The sequence below is a fragment of the Drosophila erecta genome, unplaced genomic scaffold (genome assembly GCF_003286155.1).
Source record: "Drosophila erecta strain 14021-0224.00,06,07 unplaced genomic scaffold, DereRS2 tig00000055-arrow-pilon, whole genome shotgun sequence".
NCBI classification, from domain to species: Eukaryota; Metazoa; Arthropoda; class Insecta; order Diptera; family Drosophilidae; genus Drosophila; species Drosophila erecta.
Genome location: NW_020825200.1, coordinates 20,604,402 through 20,627,410, shown reverse-complemented (window position 1 = coordinate 20,627,410; position 23,009 = coordinate 20,604,402). Strand labels below are relative to the sequence as shown.

General features: G+C 39.9%; 1 protein-coding gene and 5 non-coding genes across 10 annotated transcripts in view; 2 read left to right on the top strand and 4 right to left on the bottom strand.

The window, feature by feature from the left end:
- Positions 1-23,009, bottom strand: part of LOC6540885 (ecdysone receptor) — a 75,553-nt gene that overhangs the window by 43,526 nt on the left and 9,018 nt on the right. For 2 of the 5 annotated variants that reach the window (XM_026979154.1, XM_001970742.3), the window contains exons 2-3: positions 13,709-14,193; positions 13,478-13,644 (exon numbers count right to left, since the gene is read on the bottom strand). In XM_026979154.1, coding sequence (XP_026834955.1) covers positions 13,478-13,644; positions 13,709-14,136 — 595 coding nt within the window. In that variant the 5' untranslated portion in view covers positions 14,137-14,193. Of the gene's footprint in view, positions 1-13,477; positions 13,645-13,708; positions 14,194-17,721; positions 18,168-18,712; positions 19,000-23,009 lie in introns of those variants that run through there. The other 3 variants (XM_026979152.1, XM_026979153.1, XM_026979155.1) reach the window with 3 other exon arrangements.
- Positions 3,360-3,432, top strand: Trnar-acg. Its single transcript has one exon. It is a non-coding gene; the product is annotated as a tRNA-Arg (tRNA).
- Positions 3,575-3,647, bottom strand: Trnak-cuu. The gene has a single exon. It is a non-coding gene; the product is annotated as a tRNA-Lys (tRNA).
- On the bottom strand, positions 14,251-14,324 carry Trnan-guu. Its single transcript has one exon. It is a non-coding gene; the product is annotated as a tRNA-Asn (tRNA).
- Positions 14,575-14,648, top strand: Trnan-guu. Its single transcript has one exon. It is a non-coding gene; the product is annotated as a tRNA-Asn (tRNA).
- Trnan-guu lies at positions 15,233-15,306 on the bottom strand. Its single transcript has one exon. It is a non-coding gene; the product is annotated as a tRNA-Asn (tRNA).

Here is a 23,009-nt window from a genome sequence, read left to right as displayed (position 1 = left end):
TCGGCATCCATTTGCTCATACTTGCACGAAGATTCCAATTCGCCATATTTGATTTTCATTTGATCGAGGAGAGCCGGCGCTCTCGACGTTGTTTTGCGACTACTTACTGGGTCATTTGCCTGTCTGGCCCATGAGTATATGTGCATATGTACTCGAACTCGAATCGGATTTATTTCGCTGTTCATTTGCGATTGTCACTTGCTTGAGTTAGATTTATTGCCGTTTATATGCAAGTTTATTGTGTTTTCTGGATCAGTATTGTGCGTTGAATTGGGTCTTTCCTTCCTCCGCCTGCACTCGCATTTTCTGGTTTTACTGTCTGATTTGACAATGATGACGCTGATGAGGCCTAAATTGATTAGCGGCGAGTGGAGTACATATGTACATATGAAGAACTTAACTGCTGAAGTCATTGAACTAATTCAAATATTTGCCTTCGCCGATATACATTTTATATGTGGTTTCACGTGAACAAAAATTTAAAATATTTTTCGACTCGAGGCAAGCAGAATAATTGCCAAAAAATTAAAACAAAAGCTGTTCTCATATCTTGCGAAATATCCCAATTTAAGCTTTTTGCTTGGATTACGTACTATATTAGTATTTCAAATGTCTATATGACTCATTTTCGGTCTTTGTGACGACTATGGATTTATTTATTATAAGCTGTGAACCCAAACATATTACGATTCAAAATTCAGAGAGTGTTACACTATAATTACATTACAAATATCAAAAAACTTACAATTGCCAATGTATAAAATAATATTTTATAAAACTCATTGATAAAAAAACGTTACCATGGTATCTAGCAGACGAAGCAGTCGACTGCAGATAAAAGTTTATTTCAAAACAATTGTATTAACATGTAGAATATATTTTAACATCTGTTATTCGCTGGGTATAAAAATATCGCAATATCCATGAGATACCGCCAGAACGGTAATCAATGTACATTTTCCGTTTTGACCAACTTTTGTTTTTCATATTTAGCCCACTTGTTGGTCGGGGTCACGTAACAACGAGCGTCATTGGAGCACCCGCATCTCGTAATTCTGGCCGACTCTACCTATACAATCTTATTGTTATACACCAGCCATTAAGTCGAGTCAAATTGTCTGGCTGCGCCCATAAATACTTGGTCCACCATGTATGACGCATGACCAGGTGGATATTTCCATAGCTAGGATATAGTGTCGCGCCATCTGCGCAATTGGGAGTCGTAAGACGGCTAGTTTCTTATTTTAGTTTGGTATTTATAGATCGAGCACTCTGCGTCGCTCTTTACAGTCGACCAGCTTCGAATGGCATTTGCGAAACTAATTTGTTTACCGCTCGGTAGATGAATTAGAATCTTTCGAATACAAATGATTCCGCACATTAGGGGGTGGAGCGGAGAGTGTGAAAAATAATCTAATCGTTAATTGGCACACTAACCCCAAACCGAAATTGTGCTGCCATTGGCCCCATTCCACACTCACTGATAAAAATAGTTTACGTTTTATCAAGGTTATTTGCCAAAAAAAAATGGCAAAAACAAAAATAAACAAAGGTGAAAACGAAAGTGGCAAGCAAAAAACCAGAGCGAGGGTGTGTGAATAGATAGACCGCGCCGAATACAATTGGAAACGACCTTGAGATAATGCCCTCATTTATGCATTCCAATTTTTTTTTATTTACAGTCAAACAGTAGCTGAAATTGGGGAACGGATATATTTTCCGCATGCTAAGCTTCTATAATTTGTATAGCTTTTATAAACAAAAACTTAAAAAAAGCAAACAAACAACTTTTGAAATCATTTCATAGGCTCCACGTTAATAAAAAGAACAATGGAGAAATTGGAAAAATAAAAGGTAATACTTGGGATATTTTTTTAATTGTTGGCAATAGGCAATAGAAATCGGATAGACAAATAATGAAATAAATAAAATCAAGACATCTTTCAAATGCGTGCGCGTGACAGTTTTGGGCGGTTTGCGGGCGTTATAGTGGGTGTGACAATCTTCTTAAACAAACTTGCACTGCGTCTGCATCTCTAAAATCTGCAGACTTAATCTCAGATTGCTAGCTTTTATAGCTTTTGAAAACTCGACGTTCATATGGACGGACATGCTGAAATGACTAAGAAATCTGATCAAGAATACATATCCTCCTTCAATTTATATTGAACTTATCCGATATATTCGTTCGATAAATTCGTTCACTAAAGCTGTAATTAATTGGCCCTATAGGAACGAAAATACTTCGTTGATTGTTCTCATCAAATTATTATATTATTCAGTTGTCAGACAGAACGAGATATACATAAATACAAATTAGTTATGGTGGCTATAAAATGTAGTTGACAGCTTGCCGATAGCTACGGAAAGGCATTTTTATATTAGATTATGATCTTTTACGAAATGTCGAGAGCTGGTCCAGCGATCCCCAGACGGGGCACCCTAACGAAATGTTTGTTTACCCAAAAATTAGGGTCAGGGCTAGAGTCATCGCTCAACGCTTTTTTCCTACTATCAAGATTCGCCTACGTTTTGTTCTGTGGTTGCGAACGTGTATCTGTGTCAGGCAAAAGCGAAAAGATACATACTATCACACACCAGCAGACGGACCGTGTCGCAAAGGAGAAGAAGGGAGGAGGCCAGTAAGTGTTCATGACTTCCATTCTAATATAATTTAAATGCTCCGTGTATAATGTGTACTCAGACGTATTCCCAGCCCGCTCTTGGCCGCCCGCATGACTCCCCCCGCTAAAGGCCAGACGAAAATTTCTTCAGCCGACGTCGGCCATTTTGTTTATACTTGTGTTTCGTCGGTTTTTTGGCAAAAATTTCATGTAGCCTTTGTATTGCCGAATCGTTGTTGTGGCTGGTGTCTGTGTGACTGTGACTGTGTCTGCCCTGCGCCTGCCACTCCCTCCATCGCTGCCCGCCTCTACGTGAGCGCTGGATACAGCGGCGACACGCCCCGCACGGCCCCACTCACACACGCCTTTATCATAATCATCGTCATTGTGTCTTGTTTTGTGGAGCGAAAAAACGTGTTGCTATCGCTTTTATTTTATTATTTCTCTCTCTTTGCTTATATATTATACGAACTTTTTAGTTGTTGTGATTTTTGTATACATATTTGCGTGTTCTCTTCGCTTGCCTGTTTATGTCGCTTGATTTTTGTTGTTTATTATGTTATTATTCCCTTGCATTGCTCTGGCTACAAATATCTAAGTGAAACAGCACCACCCAACGGCTTATAATACAAGAAAATTAATTTTCGAAAAATACTAAGGTAAACGATAAAAATGTAAAGAATTTTCTAAGCTTCAAAGCGCTAATAGATTGTACAAAACCGCTTCTTGCCAGCCGGTCCTGTGGCGCAATGGATAACGCGTCTGACTACGGATCAGAAGATTCCAGGTTCGACTCCTGGCAGGATCGCTGAGAATAATTTTTTTTTGATTACTTCGTCGATCTAGAAGACCACCGATGACGTATATGTATATTTTGAGGTATGTAAATGAGATTTTATAAGTTGAAAATAAATAAAATATAAGAATAAAATAAATAAAATATTTGCTTTCGCCCAACGTGGGGCTCGAACCCACGACCCTGAGATTAAGAGTCTCATGCTCTACCGACTGAGCTAGCCGGGCAGTTGCCCCAACAGCCGAGAGTAAGGCATACATGCTTGTTCTTGTCCGCCAAGCAGCGGTGGGACAAACTAGATGAACTAGCTGAACATGAGGTTGTGTACTTTAAGTAACTCCCACGTGGCTAAAACGCATACACATTGCGTATGCGCAATCTAATTCTTTAGCTAGAGAGATTCAGGTCAAGCTAATTAACGCGACCAAGCAAATTGAATCAACGACTTTGATGAGTTGGCCATGACAAAGATAATCAGAGTGAATGTGATCAGTGGACGACGTGTATTATTGCATGGCCCGCCGCTATTACACGATACTTTGCGGGCTCTTTCTGCTTAATCAATTGAAGGAGCGAGGGAAATTCCATTCATTCAGAGTGCGCCGCTCGCTCTTCTGTTCGCTCTTCTAGTTGCTCACAACTATTCATAGATTTCTATTTCATTTTCACCCTGACCCACCGCAATAGTTTTTATATTGCTTCGCCTACCCCTTTTCTCAGTCGACAACAGCTGCAGCAACAATAGCAATTCCAACTATTTATGGCAAAATTCATTCGTTTGGTCGGTGTTGTTGCTAGCTTTCTATCAGAGTTTTCGCCATAGCTGCTCTTGATTTAGTTTATTATTGTTTGATGCTTTATTGTGTTTGTTCCTCTTTTCTGGTTTCTGTTTTGCTTTTCAGTCCGTGGTTCATTGAGTTCCAAAGCGATAACAGTCTGAAATTATCGTCACACGCACATGTTTTCACGCACAGATCGTAAGTGGAGCAACAACAACAAAGGCCATTTCAGCAAGTGCGAAATATTTTGCTGCAGACGGTGCGTATACGCGGCGTATGAATCATATTACCCATACGCCACACTGTCTGGCGCACAATCGTCATAGTTCTCGATTTTACCGAAATTTGTCTGCGAACTTTTTGAGCGCTATTTTAGATAGGGTCAATCATTTTATGATGTGCTCGTCTTGAAATATGTTTTTCTTTTAGTAAGAATGCAAATTTAATAAGTAAAAGGTGTATTACAAAATGGTCATATATAATTAACAAAAATTCAACACAGACAAATTCATTTTAAGGTTTCTCATTTGTTTTATTTCGTTTTCTTATTGCCTTTCATTGGCCTTTGTTCGCAAAAAAATTATTTTTTTTTTTTTTGATACAGTGATTTGAAATGCTTTGTTCTCATTTCTCTCACACATGTAAATAAAAGTATTGGTTTAATGACACATGCAGTTTATTTGTATGTGTACGGTTTTTTGCCAGTTTCACATCCAGGTGTGTATGTATTATCTGTACTTATTGCGTTTTAGGTTCATTGTTTCCCCCCAATTGAGAATTGTTTTTTCGCAGTAAACATGCCCAAAACGCTGTGTGTCCATATATAAAGAAAATTCTTTGACAAAGTGCACAACATTGCTCTAAACTTTATCAGGAGGCGAAGAATTTTTCTATTACTTGCAACGCAGTGGCAATGAACCATAGATAGAAGTACATTTACCTGCCGGTCTTATGTACATACTTTCAATTTCAAATGAAAATTTCCAACCTTAAAACCAGAAGCGCTTATCTAAACAAATGCCAAAGCGTCAACGTAGCGAGAGCAATGAGCAAACACCAAAAAGAAATTAGCTGTCAAATGCCTCTACTTAAGCTACTTGATTTTTGGACCAAAATTGAAGTCTCTTGCTTGCAGGAAGTACATTTTTCTTAAACTTTCGAGACTAGGAAATTTGTAGTACATCCTTGCAAATGATATTAACCTATAAAGAAAAGGCCGAATTTATCGTATGGCTCCCTTGAAAATTTTTTTCTTATTACTTATAAAAAAAACTATACCATCAATTGAATAGCCATTCGTTGCACAAACACAAAAGTAGCTGGTATACAGCTTATTATGATTAATCTCTAAATATTATTGTGCCTTAGAGTCAGTGTCTCGACTATCAGGTACCTTTTACTATGGTATTCAATTTTAAATGGAAACCTCAATGTGATATTCTACAAATGTATTTATCTACCGCATTTTTCTTGAAAGTTACTGTTTTTACCCAAGACAGTGAGTAGCCACATTATCTCATGACATATTTATTTTGACTAACATAATTCGCCTTATAACAATGAATCGGAAGAACTAGAATGAAATGCCTAGTGTATCAAAATAAAATGTATTTTTAGTTCCCTGGCATTTCAACTTGATCTGCTCAGCAGCCATTTTGATGACGTTTGGCAGACTGTCTGACCGACGGAGAGACCCAGAGCACAAAAATCACACCCAGGCAATTGTCTCCCATACACTCGCATGCACCGAAACGGGGGAGAAACTCATCTGCGACTGTATGCGACTGTATGCGACTGTATTCGACTGACGACATACGCAAAACCCAGGGCCCCCCGCTCCCCCTTTCATTCAGTGTATATATGTGTTAATGGGTCTCTGACCTGATTTAACAATAATAAATAAACTGTCACGAGTCAAAAGAACGCGGAGGGGCAGGGGCAGCTGGTAGGTGGTGGGTCGAATTGAAGGTAAGCGATAAATACATCGAGTTTAATATGGTAAGTGACTAACCGAACGGACAATGCAATAGACAACTTATGAGTCAATGCAAGTGGGCATAAAATCATTTTGCGGCTGTCTAATATTAAGTAAAATACCCCACATCAAAGGTCCTTCATAGTTTACTCTTCCCTACATATGTATGTACATACATACTTGTATGTAAATGTGTACATCAGTTCCTTTTCAGTTTTCCACATAAATTTATTGTTTGGACTTAGCATTAGAGATCAAATAGGAATTAAAATATTAACCAAAATACATATGAATGTATACCTATGTACATGCACACAACGTGCCCTCATTTATTGATCCCCAAAACAGTATTAGCGGAATTTGAAATTAAAACGCACTCGAACGCACTCCACAACAAAGCCGAAGAATAACAACGCGAATATTATCACCACCGCCTCTTTATTGTTGTTGCTCACTGTTGGCTTTTCGGCAAATTCTCCTCTTTGTTTGTGTGTCTGCCTGAGCGAGTGTGTGCGTGAGTGACCTTGAAATGGGTTGCGCTCCGCTGTTGGCACATTTTGGAAATTATCGCGCGTGTTTGTGTATTCGCATATGCGAAAATACCGCTCTCCCTCCCACCTCCCACCTCCCACCACTGAAACGAAAGTGGCCCGTCGCTTTCGTTTTGATCGCACATATGCATGTATGTATTTATGTACATATGTATGTACAAGCACGGCGGTTGACAAAATGCAACCAGCTGAAAAGTATACAAGTATGTATGTATATGCACATATATGAGCGCGCGAGTGTGTGTGCTCGAGCCAAAAAGAAAGAAAAGAGAAATGAAATGAAATGCGCTCGGCAATTATCAGAGCCGCTGCCATGAAATTAATTATCTTTTTACAGAGATGCACGATAAACTTGCGCGACTCGCCAAAAGCCAAAGTTCGCTGTATTAATTCAAGGCCAAGTGCGATACGCGAAAAAGTGCAAACAGCAGCGCAGCAACAACAACTGGCACCGCAGTAGCAGCAATAGCAATGAGTATTCATGTGTACACAGGCGATATATATTTTATTTAATATACATATGTACATATGTAGATATGTAGGTGCACATGAGTGTGCACGAGAGTCTTCCATGCCAGCGCAAATATATCAGCAAAATCAGCACCGAGAATCACTAGCGAATGTGTGCGCAAATGTTTTCTCTTTTCTTTTTGCACTGTCTCGGTTGGAGAAAGGAATACTGGCAAAGTGTGCAGTAAGCATGTGTATTCCAAAGAGAACTGTTCCATTTGAGAGAACGCTATAGTCGAGTTCCCCGACTATCAGATACCCGTTACTCAGCTAGTGGAAGTGCGAACAACATTTTCTGGAATATCGGTAGAAAATGGGGAAAAAGATAATAAAATGAAGAAAACTTAGAATATTTTTAAACGTGTGGGGGGAAAAAAATGTATGAAATGAAAACAAATTTAAAATTTGTTCAAAAGTGTGGGCGTGGCAGCTTTTTGTGGGCGTTAGGGTGGGAGTGGCAACAATAGCGATGCGGCTGTCTCTGGAACATCTCAACTTTCTCGCTTTAATAGTTTCTGAGTTCGCAACGTTCATACGGACGGGTTCAAATCGGCCCGACTATTGATCCTGATCAAGAAAATACATATATACTTTATATGTTACTTTTAACGAATCTAGTAGGCCCTTTTAATTTACGAGTAATGGGTATAACCAAGTATGTTCATACATACACTTGCCAGAAAAAGTATGCGTACACACTCAATGCATAACTTTGATGACAAAAAAAGTTCATATATTTATATACATAAATGATATTGACTTCATTTTCTTTTATGTTATAAACACATTTAATATTACAAATATCAGAAGGCTTTCTTAGGTTTAAGTACTTAACTTATTTTATAGACATTAAAAAGGTACAAAGGTACAAACGAAAAACACTTAAAAAACGGTATCCTCATGTAATTCTTTGCTAAACTTCTGCTTAAAGTCTTGGCCAATTTGCGAAGCTGTTATTCGAGGTTTAAACATCACCGTCTTCAAAACATCCCGTTTCTCGCGATCGGTCTGCTTTTGGGGCCTTCCAGAACGTGGTTTTGACTTAATTGAAGTTAGTGATCTAGCACTAAGTCCCATTCGAAACATTCAAAACACTTTCCCGAATTGAAAAAGAAAAGTAACAGGATACACTGCTACTGGTACTTCTTTTTTAAAAGAATGGAGCAGATTCTCAGCTATCCGCATTACACTCTTACGAAGTAACCTTTAATGCGGTTTTGTTCAAAACTCACGTTTATCTACTGAATTGATCAGCTTCCTGCAGATTTAGCATAAGGAATCCCATCACGATATGTTAGTTAAAAACACCATTTAGTCATGCAAACACCTAATTATCTCACATCCCAAAAAAGGCCTAAATCTTCTAAAGTGGCACTAGGACGAAAGCTCCTTTATCCAGAGTAAATTCGACCATTACGAAGTGAATCACCTGGCACGTGAAAAACGAAATTCGAAATCGACTAATGCAAAACGTCCATTTGTGGCACGAAGCCCTCGTTTGTTGGTCTAAATAGACGAGAGGGGATTAGAGGTAAGGCCTTCGAAGCACCGAACAAAGTATCCATCAAAACAAGAACGTCATGGACATCGCAGTCTTCATGGTATTCATTAGTAGTAGTTGATCAGCATCATGAAAGCGAGAATTTCACATGATTTTCAAGGACAAACACAATGTGCACATATGTACGTATGTATGCACACATGTATGTACATACATATGCGCGTGTATATCGGGGAATTTGTTATTTTTTGGTTCTTCTGTTCTCCCGCTTCGGTTTGATTTTTTGCAGGAATTAATTGTGCGGGTTTCTGCATGAAGCCCACACACACAAGCCCACGTTATTATTGCATTTATATATCCAAAAAAACCAAACGCCGAGAGCAAACAAGAACCCGCCACTCTGGAATCGACTGCGTCGCACGAGGCTCCTGTGCTAATGGCATTTGGCCTATTTACGCTTCCACGTATCGGAAACACACACACACACGCACACACACACACACGCACCAAGGAGCACCAAGAACAGCGTGCAGAAATATTAGGTAACGCTGGCAGCGGGTTTTAAATTCGTTTTTAACCCTTCGACGGCGCTGGCTGCAGTTGGAAAGTTAATTGGGTTAAAGGCGCACTGGGTTAACACAGGGTGCCTAGAAAGTCCTGGCAGCAAATGTATACAGCGCACGGAAACTCGAAGGACGCAGCTATCTTGTAAAGCTAACTGTATTTCCTGCAGCTTTTAGATACATTCTATTTTCTTCAGAGCTTCCTTTCTTTGGTAATTAATATCAATGACATTAACGAAACAAATTTCAAGGACTCAAAGCAGACGTTGCTAGGACTTTTAAATGCGGATTGGAGCCACAATTTTAATTTATAGTAGGGTGTACCACTTTTATTTTTGTCAGTACATTTTTTTATGGAAAATTAAAGTTTTGAAGTGTTTTTTTTACCCAACAGTCAAGTGCCAAAAACCAAATGCAATCTAAAGCTTCGTTTCATTTGATCAATGTAAGGAACTGTTTGCATTTTTGGAGCACCCTGTACTACCACACTCGACTGTGCGCTTCCCCGCCCTCCCGCTGTTGCAGCTACCCATTGCGGGTCTTCCTCCCCAAACGTGAAATACGTGCGCGCATGTACATACATATATGTATACAAATACATACATTCAAGATCAAGGTCAAACTATATATAGAAGCCATGTACGGAATGAAGAGAAGAGTGGAAGAGAGAACCTCAGACATGTGCCGAGCCCAAACACAATAGCAGAGCAGAACCTTTGGTCTTGGTCCGATGCCAAGTCCGCCGGACCGTCCGACCCTCCGACCCCCCGACCCCTCGACCCCTCGACCGCTCCTTTGCCGACCGCTGCGTTTTAGCTACCCTGCAGACCATTTGACACACTAAGCCAGGAGCCGTGGGTTTTTTGTACTCCTTTACTTTTGGACAATGGCAAGCAAGTGTACCTGCTGACTGGCAAAAAAAGCATCTGCTGTCTTTCCGCTTCAAGCCCAGCGCAGACGCGAAGACCTTGAACAGCCACTGCCAAAGCAAGACGAGCCAGAACCGCAGCGACAAATTTGAAGAGGCGAAGGATCGCTTTTGGTCAAGCCACAAATTCTAAGGTACGAGCATAATCAGGAAATGCAAGCACGGGGGGAGCGGCAACTGGCCGAAACCAGTTCTTCCAAGAGTCCAGACACCGAGCCAGACTGGCACTGGCAACGGCTATCATGTTTCGGGCGCATGATTGAAAAATCATTGCTGGAAGCCTTGAGGAGCTTACCTCTCTTCTTCGTCCTGCCCGCGGCATTGCGTGTCCTGCACAGATTAAGCTGAGTTCTGGTTAAACTGGGCATGGTTCTGGGCTGGGCCGTCTAGACATTAGGCAAGCTAATTGCATGCAGTGCTCAATCGATGTGATCGATTTGATTCCATGTGGCTTGGCTGGAGTTTCGCTGGAATTGCCTGCAGCCAGCGCCTTTTATGCTAATTTCAGTTATTGGGCAGAGCCTAGAGTTGCTGAAACTTAAGAAAGGATCCAGCGAGGACAATATCTTTGTGAGCGGTATAACTTGTATTTCGTCTGATGTTTTTGATCACCTTAATATTGAACTACATATATGCCTTCATTGAACTTCAAAAATTCTACAGAAACCAAACGTTTACTATGTTCAACAGCATTCTTGAGAGGCAAAAAAAGAGAAAAACTAACACGAAAACGATGGAAAAGCGTCCTGCAATCAAGCGTACCCAAATCGGGTTTTCCTTGAGGTATTGTTTGTGGAATTGCGCATACGCCGCATTGCACACGTCCAGCATCAACCAATCCACGAAAGCAGAAATGAGAAGCAGTCGAAAGTGAAATGGCCAAGAAAAATAGCGGACTCCATAGACAGAGCCACGCAGAGGACAGGAGCAGGGTTATGTCTGCTCGGTGTGTCCTCACAACGACCGGCAACAGCCTTGGCATGATTTCATTACGCACACTCCTCCAACCCAAACCCAACCCAGCCCCCTTTTGCTGGTTGATTTTTGGGTCGCCGCAGCCCGCGCACCGCCAGACATATCCCCAACTTGGAGTGAGCAGAGTGAAAGCGGGAGAAGTTCGGCGCACGCACAATTCGGGGCCTTCGAGGGGAAGTGGCTGAAGGATCGATTATTTTTGCGCCGACAGTGGCCATTTTATTTTAGGAGTCGTAAAACCAAGTCGCAAACCAAAGGAGCCTCTAGGACCAACATGGAGGCTGGAGGCCGTTGGCTTGTGCCTGCGTCTGCGTCTGCGTCTGCGTCTGGCGGCGAGGGGACTTGTGGGTGTTTAGCCTCAAAGAGTCGATTCCCCCGCGCCCTCCTTCCGCCAGAAGTGTTTACGACGCCGAGCATTTAGTGGCAAAGAACGACGTCGACGTGGCCGTCGCCGTCGCAGCGCGTGTGGGCGTGTGTAGTCATCGTCTGGCGACCTTCAACTTTCAACTTTATTGCCATTGTCAGTTGGCCGTCTAACGCCTACCGCCTACCGCCTACCGCCTACCTCCGACCACCGACCACCGATTTTCTCTGCCGGCTCGTCCCGACTGCGACGCGTTTTGGCAATTTAGAGGCTTACATTCGCTCCATGTCTGGATGCGAATCGGGGGCTTCGGTGATGGGCGGTGGTGGCTGGGTGTCCTGTGTGTCCTGGGGGTTTTGGCCTTTTATTTGGCTTGTCTGCAGCGCCCGTGACCTTGAATCTGGCCACGTTTTCACGTGAAAGGTGAAAGGCACGTTCTCGACTTACATGGCTCTGCGTGTCGTTGTCTGTGTGCTCGAAAGTATCTTTGTGAGCGGGGGCGTGTATTTCATTTCTTTCGGTGTGCCGTTCGTGCCTAATTTTCTGTTTGGATTGCCTTTGTCCAGCGTCATTCAAAGTTCTCTAACTATATTTAAAATTTAGGTATCCAATAGCGTATGCAATGTTGCTATAAGGAATCTGCATTTTCAATTTAAAGCGCTGCAATAATACGGATGCTTTTTTAGGACAAACGGCCAAAGTAAAATATTTCGGTCAGCTCAGGCATACTTTTTTGAGCTACAATGAACAACTTAAATTCAGATACAGTCTAATTATTATAACAATAATAATAATAAATTGGAAGCTCGCTCCGCCAATGATTACAATATATAACAATCGAAAACAGTGCAAGCCAGCCCACTTCAAGATCCACGTTTTATACCAATAGCATTAATGCAGCGTCATAAATGTTTCCTGTTTTAAGCTTATAAATGCATATATAATTAAATTCTAAATCTTACTTAAATTACCATTTTTGCAGATCAAGAATATATTTCCATTATTTTGTCGAATATGACTTCTTCCCTGCGTTGCAATTAAAATTGTAATACTCAAAGAAATATTCTGCCAGGATACAAAATGGAATCCTAAATCTTCCGATTAAACGAAAATTCGACTCAATTCAAAAACTCACAAAAAAGTCAAAATAGTTCGCTCGCACCCAATAGCTGAGTAACGGGTATCTGATAGTCGAGGACGTCGACTGTAGCGTTCTCTCTTGTTATTATAAATATTTCTTTATGAACTTTTTGTTGTGAATAAAGAAGAAACAAAAATATATTTGGTAATCCCCAATAAATATAAAAATCCTCGATATAAATCCTCTTATAATCCTCTTCTTGTCAATAAATTGCTGAAAAATATCCATGCACAAATCGAGTTTACAGTATACGAGTAGAGTTCCCTATGCTCGCACGTCCGCTATACAGCACCATCTACCTTTCATTTTTGGCACTCGTAGTCAAACTGTTATAATTTAGCAAAGAAAAACGACCGTGTTGCTTAAAAAGCGCCATCTAGCTTGCAAGAATCGGACTCACCAGCACGTAAGTGCCGGAGCAAAAGCGCGCTCTGGACAAAACGCAAGACAACGAAGCGAAGACACCAACCACTGGTTTGGCCACACAAATTGTTTTTAATTTTGCTATTTGGGGTCTAATTTTAAAATTCATATGTTCAATTTAATTTTATTTATTATTTTCTCAAAACCTTCATTTTTATTTAAAAAAATGTTATTGCATATAGAAAATTGTATATCAAGAATCTAAGTTAAATATCTTTTTTTTTCAATTTCTAGGATTATTTGAGTTCTGTATATAAAAGGATTTAAAATAAAAATAAGAAGTAACCCATTTCTACAAACATTTTGTAGTGCAGTGAACACGAAAATCGTTTAAAACTACAACTCACCTGTTTTGCCGGTGGGACTGTAAGGATCGTAGCTTCCGGCCGACATGGGCGATGCATAGCCGTTGGACATGTTGTAGCTGTGGTTCTGTGAGCCGGGGGAAGGCGAAAGTGGCGGCGCAGAGCTGGGCACGCTGCCTGGACTAGGAGTGGACATCCAGTCCTCGGTGCTGCGGGTAGATGGAAAATAGACTTATTAATATGCTGCATATTACATTTTTCCCGTTATCTTACACATCAAGTCGCGGCCTTTTGTTCGGCACGAGCACCAAGTGACCATTTGCAGCTGCAGCCGACGTCGAGGGCGCTGCTGTAGAATTTGCCTTATTGGAAGATGTGGCTGCTGCGGCGGGGGCAACAACAGTAGCTACGCTAGATCCTCCAGCTACCGTGCCTGCGGAAATGACGTCCGGCATGGGCTCAATTTTAATTGCTGTGGGTGTCGGCCTTAGTTTATCCTTGACTGCGGTTGCAGAAGTTGTTTCTCTTGCACAGCCATTCGCACTGGCCACATGCACGGTCAGGGCGCCAGAAGATGATGTGGGTAGAGAGGCTGAGGAAGATGGGCCTGCAGAGGCAGCTAATTGTTGTTGTAGCAAAATGTGGCTGGGTATGGTCGACCGCTTTTGCTTTGACTGTTGTTGTCCGCTCGTCGTCAACATGGCCACGCCTTCATGATGCCCATTCGCTTTAAATCACATAATTCCCCAGCGACTGAACTGAAAAAAAAGAGTGGATTCAGTAAGTAGTAAAAATTGGATCAAAAAATTGTTTTTCGCCCCCGGGTGGACTCGAACCACCAACCTTTCGGTTAACAGCCGAACGCGCTAACCAATTGCGCCACGGAGGCTGACATAAGTTCTTGGTCTAATGTCAAGGGTAAGCCAAGCCAAAAGTTTCTATTATTAATACAAGTAAATCTTAAGTTATCCTGGAGGTTAAGTTTTTTTTTTTTGGAATTGAACATATTTTTTTTTTAAATACTACTTTTATCAAAGATTTTTTTTATTAATCCTTAAAGTTTTTAAAAACTGATAAATTTTACTTATTGGTATTCTTTTTGAATCTAAGTAAATATAAAATGTCATGCAGGTTTCATAGCCTCCGTGGCGCAATTGGTTAGCGCGTTCGGCTGTTAACCGAAAGGTTGGTGGTTCGAGTCCACCCGGGGGCGGCTTTTTATTTTGTTTATATGTATTCTTAAAAGCAATAAATAAAATATTAATATATTAATTTTAAATTATTTATGAATTATTGCAAATCAAATAATTGTGATTACGGAAGAACAAAAGAATTCTTTGAAGACATCGATACAAACGCGATGTACAAACATCGATGTAGAACCCACCGCCTTTCTTAATAACTTTCGTAAACTGGTGCGAAAAATACTGCGCTTTTTTAATGTAAAATACAATCGTATTAACTTAGAGGCCGAAGGTTTTGCATTAGATTTGTAGGAATATGAAGACAGTTCCTTTCAAATCCATGGCAACTGCTGTCGAAAATACTCTAAAAAGTTTTATTCTTTGCTCTTTAAAAAGATTATGAAAATGGGTTTACTGGCTTGGCGCCAGTCACTTCCGGAAGGCATCTTTTCCACAACAGCAAAAATTAGCTTTTGAAACTTTGGCACGATATTCGGAGGCTATTCACGATATATCGATTAAAACCATACATTTTTTACGTGTGTAAAGGTGGGAACTAACTTAAGGGGCGAAAAAAGTATATATATTAAAGGGCGGCCAAACTAAAAAATGCCGCCCCCGGGTGGACTCGAACCACCAACCTTTCGGTTAACAGCCGAACGCGCTAACCAATTGCGCCACGGAGGCCACTGCGCTGCGTTCGTCAAGTGGCGGGTTTCAGGATCAGCAATGCACTTTAATACTCGTCTGATAAATTGCAATAAATCACTGTCATCGTTGACTTATAAGCTCCCTAAAAGAATTAATTAATTAATTAACTTAAACAATTTAAATAACCAATAGAATTTTCTCTTGCCCTTTGGCATTGCTTTTTATTATTATTAATATTAGTATTTATATACGGTAATAAATTGCACGAATCGATGTCTAATACCAGAAGTTACACGAGACCAATGCAGTAGTTTAATGCACACTAAGTGTGATATGGAACTGGGGAACCACAACTAAAGTACAGGGATTCAGCGTTCGGTAAAGGCCCCGCCTTTGTTTTAAAGTAAAATTGAATCCTAAAGTGTACCACCCACAAAGCGAACGACCCTAAGCATAAGCCCTCTTAAAATCCACACACGAAAAGCACCCAAGCAGGGCGCCGACAAAATGGCGTAAGCATATTGACCCAGAATCCTTGATAAGGTCGTTTCACGATGGCTAGGAGCACTTCCGAACTTCGCAGTCATACACCGACTAGAACCGAGCGCTGTGACCCAATTTAGTTGATGCTTATTTAACCCTTCTGAAATCTGGTATCTGCGAGAAGATTTATTAAATTTTAATTAAACACCACGCAAATCAAAATTATCAATGAAAGTCCAGAGAATGCAGTGGAAAAGCTAACCGAACAGCGAGCTCAACATTTTGGAGTTAGTTGAGTTGTGCAGACTCATTTCCTATTACAAAACTGCAGCAGGTTTGTATTCAGCTGTTCTTTCACATCATCCCCTAGTTCCTATGCAATCGGTAGAGTTTATTCGCCTTTTGGTTTGTTTCGATTTACTTTTGGCATGCACTTGCACTAATTTCTCGGACCGGCTTGATTTAGCTCACGCCGTCTTGTGTGTGTGGGTAAACAATCGGACCGACAAAAGCATTGCTGACGACCAACTGACCGCCAAAGGGATGCGGCGGTAGATGGGGAGGCACTGCAAATGATGCATTTCCGCTGAATAAAAAACAGAAGAATTCTGTTTGGGTAGTATTTTTCTAAAATCACCGGGAGAATTTGACGAGCCGACCACAACTCATCTGCATTTCCAATTCCCAACGCTGCCGAACACAGCGGCTGGAATTTATGTGCATATCAATTAGCAGAGTTTCAGTTTGGGTATTAACCACAGATTTTCCTTAATACTTACACCCGTTACTCGTAGAGTTAAAGGGTAACTAGATTCGTTAAAAGTATGTAATAGGTAGAAGGAAAAATCAAAATATTTTTCAAAAATGTGGACGTGCGCGGTTTGTAAAAAAAAGTTGGAAACAAACTTCCACTGTGTCTATGGGATCTCGACATTCATACGAACGAATATGGCCAGATCGTCTCGGCTGGTGATCCTGATCAAGAATATATATACTTTATAGATCAAAACGCTTCCTTCTACCTGTTACATACTTCAACGAAGTCGAGTATAACAATGGACAATGTACTCTATATAAAATATAATATATACATTACAAGTTTCGGCAATTACAAAAAATTACATATTCCTTCTTAATGCGTACGAAAATAGAGAATTGCAGACATCAGCGAAAATATGTTTTCCGGATATATTACCAATCGGAAACGGAAAGTCTCATTCTGTACAAATAAGCAATGCACAGTGGGGAAATAGTGGGAAATAGTTCAACGAACACAAATTCGATGTGACGATGTTTGTTTAATTATAGCTCAATATCTACAAGAAGTAGATCGCATAAGCTTAGTACCGCGAAAAAATGGATGAAAATTGAAATAAACTCTTGGAGTCATTTTTTGAACTATAATTTAACCAAATGATATTCAGAAAGAGAGCATAGAATTATGAAATAAGTTTTAGTGCCTAACTTCAGGGGCTCGGAATCTATGGCAGTATGAAATGTACTTGTATATATGTAGATATTCCCCTGCTACGTTACAGGGACATGAATAATTCAAATGGTATTTATAAATTTATTTCTACTTATCTAAAATTTTACCTATTACCTTTCAACGCTTTTTCTCTCGAATCATATAACTGAACCACATATAAAATAAAGTATGTACATATATACCGGCACTACGTTAACTACCGTTCACAGTGATAGTATAATCAGCTCTAACCAATTCCACTTATAAACTTCTTATACAAACGAACCTAGCTGCACTAACTGGAATATAGCCTTGTACTGAGAAGCGTGCAGAAACCAGTTAAATTTTTTGGAAAAATCCTCACAAAAATTGATAAAATTGATTGAAATCTCATCTCTTTAGGTTAAACATTTGTTTGATTAATAGCTTAAAGATATCTAGTTCATAAAAATTAAAATTTACCTAATGGTTATATTGTAATAACAATATTCTTATATTACCTGTTAATCGTTAGGTGACACTTGCAACACACAACATTTCTTATATCCACAGTTGTAATGAAAAGATACGTTGGATTTGACTTATGACTTTTGTATGTTCCAGGCGCGCCTTGTTAGGTAAAGTTGTTGTTTGGTTTAATATTTTTAAAAATTAAAATCCATATGGGTTCTCGGAATTAATTATTTTATATTTCCACAAACATGTTTCAAAAAGTGCACGAGACTCTACTTCTTTACTTTTTCAAAATAAACTGAACTCATCTCCAAAATAATGCGATGTAATGATTGTTTACATTAACTTCTCCCTTTTATTGTTTTTTGCTACTTAGAACCGAAATATTCAGTTTTCACACTTGCTAACTTTATTTCATTAACTTTCATTGCGTATTCAACACATTTAAATAGTATTATAAATTAAGTTTTGCCCCACAGTGCAAGTGCATCTGCTACAGAAAGGAAAAGAGAGAATCAAAAAGAGTGTGGGTGAGAGAAAGCTGCCGAGAGCCGAGAGAGAGGGAAAAAGAGAGTAAGAATTGCATTAGCAGCGCCCAGACACGTGCATTTTTCGACGTTTCAGTTGTTGGCGCAATTTAATTGTAAAACCCAAGACTCAGCAAAAAGTTTGAATGAACTTATAATTGGCACAAAATCGCTGTAATACGTTTTGTGCAGAAGCTGCTTTTCATTTCGGTTCCTAAACATTTTTGCTTGTTTTGTCTGTTCTTAGTTCTCTCCGTGAAAACTCTCCCCTCTGTCTCTCTCTCGTTTGGCGAGTAAACAAGCGCCAACTGCATGGAATGTTTGTGGACGCGGCGGGAACGGAAGGGGGGACGTGTCTCTCGCCACAAAAGCAGCAAAAACAACACTGGATACCCAGCTCGGCACAGTTTTTCTGGCTTAAGTAATTTTTTTTGCTTTGAAATTCGATTGCATTCAAAAGGTTTTCTTTAAATGCGGTATATCAACACTGGAGCTTTGTTTCAGCACATACAGAATCGCAAAAGCGATATCAAAGCAAACTCGAATGCACTTTTCCGTTGCCTTCCGTTTTCTAGCACGGCCTCCGAGTTTATTTTCGATTTTTCTGCATTTTTTCACCGACAACTGCGCGCGATGTATTTTGTTTTACTCGAGAAACTCTGAAACTGAAACGTCAACGGCGCCGCCTCTGCCGCCTGCTCCGGCTGCGCTGCTCGGCCTCTGCGGCTGCTGTCAGGTGAAGCTCTCTCCGTCTCTCTAGCGCTATCTCACCCCCCCACTGACAATCAGACAGTTGGCAACTTGTAATTGTTGCTTTTGCTGCGCAGGCGCTCTTCTCAGACTTTTTTGGCTTGGCAATGCCGCCCTTTTGCTCACGAGCCCGACTTTTGGTTTCTGTGATTTTGTTGTATTTTGGCGCTAGGCTATTTTGACTCTCAAGCTGAGCTCGCTCAACTTTCGCGCAGCTTAAAGCGACCAGAGCAACAACAACTCGTTGCAGTAGCCACAGCGGCAGCATTCACGTACAGTGGTTGATGTTTATGACTCAGAAGGTTTTATAAACTTTTTATAGAAGGATAACTATATATTATATTAATTATGAATATATTCCTGATCAGGACATGTATTTTATAGAGTCCGAAACTCTGCTTTCTATTTGTTACATACAAAACTCGTATTCCGAGAAAAAAAATCTACAATTTATTTTTGAAAATATATTTGTTAAATATACACATTTTCATAAACCAAAATCAAAGATAATTCACGGATCTCGAAGCGGCTTTCATATAGATACATAAGTATGTAGTTTCGAGCAGGCTTAGAAGTCAAATCGGCCGCGTCTTATCCGTCTGTAAGTTTGTGAAATCGACTAGACATCGAACACTAAAATGGATAAATACTTGTGCGTACATATACAGCTGGCGAAGTTAAGTTGGGTATTTTAAAGTTTAAGCTTGTGATAGGCGGCGCATCAGTACAGGTAAGCTAAACATTTCAACTTAACAAAGTATCAACAAAATTAAGATAAATTATTAATCAACTTGTAATTAAACCTTGTTGGTCATACATATATAAGTCAAGCTGATGGTAAGCAAGTAAGTACATGTCAGATATACATTCCTTATTAAAAAAATAAGCAAAAGAATTTTGATATTTAGCTGGACAATCTCCGACTCCCTTGCCAACTAAAAAGCGTTCATCCGGACATACATTTAGTTTGTACCACTGTGCGCGCACTTGCCCAAACAGACGTACTCTTGTTGGCTTTGGGCCAGAGAGTGGTTCTTTTAAGGTACTGGAAACTGGTTTTAGTGTTGGGCTCATAGGCATAGTGCGACTTGTTGTTGCTGCTGCCATTCTCTGCTTCTTTGCAGTGTGGCTTTTTAGCTCTACTTGCTGGCGCTGCGCTGCTGAGATTTGTATTTGTTGCTGTTTTTCTGGTTTCATTTTGCGCCTGTGACTTTGTAACACACTTTTTTTTTTGTTGATTTCCCCCCTTCTTTCGTCGCTGCTATATGACTTTTGGTTTTAATGCTTAGGTGTAATTATTCAATGGAATTTTATATTAAGTTGTATCCACTCTCGAATTACATTTGTAAGAGGAAAAGCTATGCGGACTTCGTGCTGTTCCTATTTACCGTGAGAATTTGGATACTATTGTTGGTTTTAAAGGCTGAAGCAGAAGATATCCAAATGTCAGGAGGGAAAGAGAATTCTCTCTAAAGTCGATTCCATCAACATAACCTCACAAAAGCTATACACCAAAGCTAATTTGCAATAATCGTATATTGAACCTATTAGCCAGGGGAATCCAATAAAGAGCATACGACCCTGTAAGTGCTGTCATCCCCTTCTACACCCACACTTCCGGGGACTGAGAAGGGGCAGGCGGTGTAGCGTGGTCAATGGGCGGCATCAAAGTCTCCACGGAATGGCACAACACGCGAACGGCGAGCATGCAAGAGGCAACGATACAAAATGCTAGCGCAGCGGTGACGAAAACGCTGAAAACAACAACTATGTACATCTACAACTGCAAAAGCCGACAGCAAGTTGAATGACATAAACCATCAACTGACCTTCAACTCTGAGACTGAACCTTAGAAAAACGAACAATTTTACAATCGCGGCACACAAACATTGCCTCATGCAAATGGGAATGCGAGAGGGGCGCATGCAACTTACAGCCTTACAGCTCGTTCGTTGTGGAAGAGAGATGTCGGGTGAGAAGAGGAAATCGCCTAAAGCACTGAGCCGTGGCGAAAATTGTTGTTGCAACCAGACCCCCGCTCTCTCTCACACTCACACTTCCACAACTAGTGCACACCACCCCCTAACCAACACACCCATACCCTCTGTAATGGGCGGCAGCAGAGGAAGTCAGCGGACAATTGCGCATGATACGCTCCAGATTCTAGAGGTGGGAGAGTGAAGAGCGATGAGTCACGACGAACGGATCGAGAGTTGATCCCATTATGGTCCATTGGCTATGTTAGAATAAAAGCTTCAACAGATTAGTTAAAAATCGATTAAAGGGAGCCTGCATTGGAATTTTTGATCAGGATCATTAGATGTGTCGATATGAAGGTCGAGATCTCGGGAACTGAAAGGGCTTGAAAGTTGAGACCAAGTATGCATATTTTGTGACGCAAGGCCGCGCACGCTCTAAGGCCTACAATCTCCTCAAAACTGCCACTCCCTCACTTTTTTGTGATTTTTTGATGTTATTATATTATTTATTCTTGTCTTTTTTTATTACATATGTACCAAAAAAACTTTGGACATGACCTATCTATTTGTGGTGACTATTTCTTAACAGTAACTATTGTTTTATTCGACTTCTAGCAGAATAGGAAAAATTGTCTTATTCAAAGCACTGCTTTAAAAAAAATAATAATTTTAAACTTAAATGCGTATAATGGTTAATGAATTGAATTGAGTCGTGATCAATAAATGCAACCACAGCTGACGAACGGATGCACTCTGTCGCTTAACTACTCATCTTACTAGTAACGCGGCTGAGTAACGCTGTTTGGTTATTTTTTCTTTCATTTTTAATTTTAAATATTTTTTTAGTCAAGCAGATCAATATCTGGAATATATGTATAAGTAGTCAATACGAGGCGATCTAGCCAAGTCCGCTTGTCCGTTCGTCAATTGATCGTTAAGCTATCTTGAACTAGTAAGCATGCAGGTTTTAGGTTGTTTAAAAAATTTGCTTCTAATTTGCACTTTTTTCTATACCTTTCATAAATTTGAAATTGACCTATTAAAAATTGTTTCTAAGTATTTGTTGGGATTGTGCGGTTATCATTTTCCTTTCACTCGTTGATTTCTATCCGCTTGTCGGCCTGTGCAGATGGTTGTACGATAGCAAAGGATAGGGGCGAAAAATGAAACTTGAAAACGGGAGAAGATGAGACAACTAAAGTACACCCAGTACCGATGACGTAAATTGCCGATGGATGCCGATGAACGGAGCATGCTCTTGCACTTAGCAGACTGCAACAGCTCTCTGCGATGAGGACTCTACAACAATACTACTATGGAAAGTAGCAGAGCAGAGCAGAGCGGCCTATTTCTCGATGGTTGTTTATATTTGGCTGCAGTTGTATGCACTCTTGTTTCTCTGCCACGCTTTTATTTAATTTTTTTTTTTGGCTTTTGTATTTTTGTTTTTTTTTTTTTCAGGGCGTTGTACATTTGAACAGATACATCATGTGACGAAGGTTGAGGACGGTTGGAATAGTAAAAAGTAAAATGCACGAATTGTGCTTAGAACGCTTATCTGGGTCAATTCTAGGTATTAATTAAATCGTCTTAAAAGACTCGAAAAGATCTCTGTATTTAATCAGCTTATTGCTGAATATATGAGAAACTAAAGTTTACAGGATTATGTTGAGATGGAGTGTCTAAAACTTGTAGCTCTAACATACGCTAGTTCTGATATCAATCATTGCATTTTTGTATTAATTCTGCACTAAAAACAGAGGGGAAAAGTCGATAACAATTCAAGAACAGTATTTTTCATAAAAGTTCCAATCGTATTAAATAAGTTATTAGGAGAAAATTATTTTTTTCAACCAAGAAAATGTTGCCTTTGAATTGAAAAAAAAACTTTTGTGTCTTTACACATTTTTTTTTACATTATTTACTCAACAGTATTTTAAAATTGTCAAATTGAAGGTTGACACCTTCCGAACGCAAATGATAAAGAAATGGATTTTCCGGTAAAACTATCAAGCTCAAATAACATTTTTTATAACTAAATTCACAGAAAACAGCAGAGCCTTTTTGTTATTATTGAT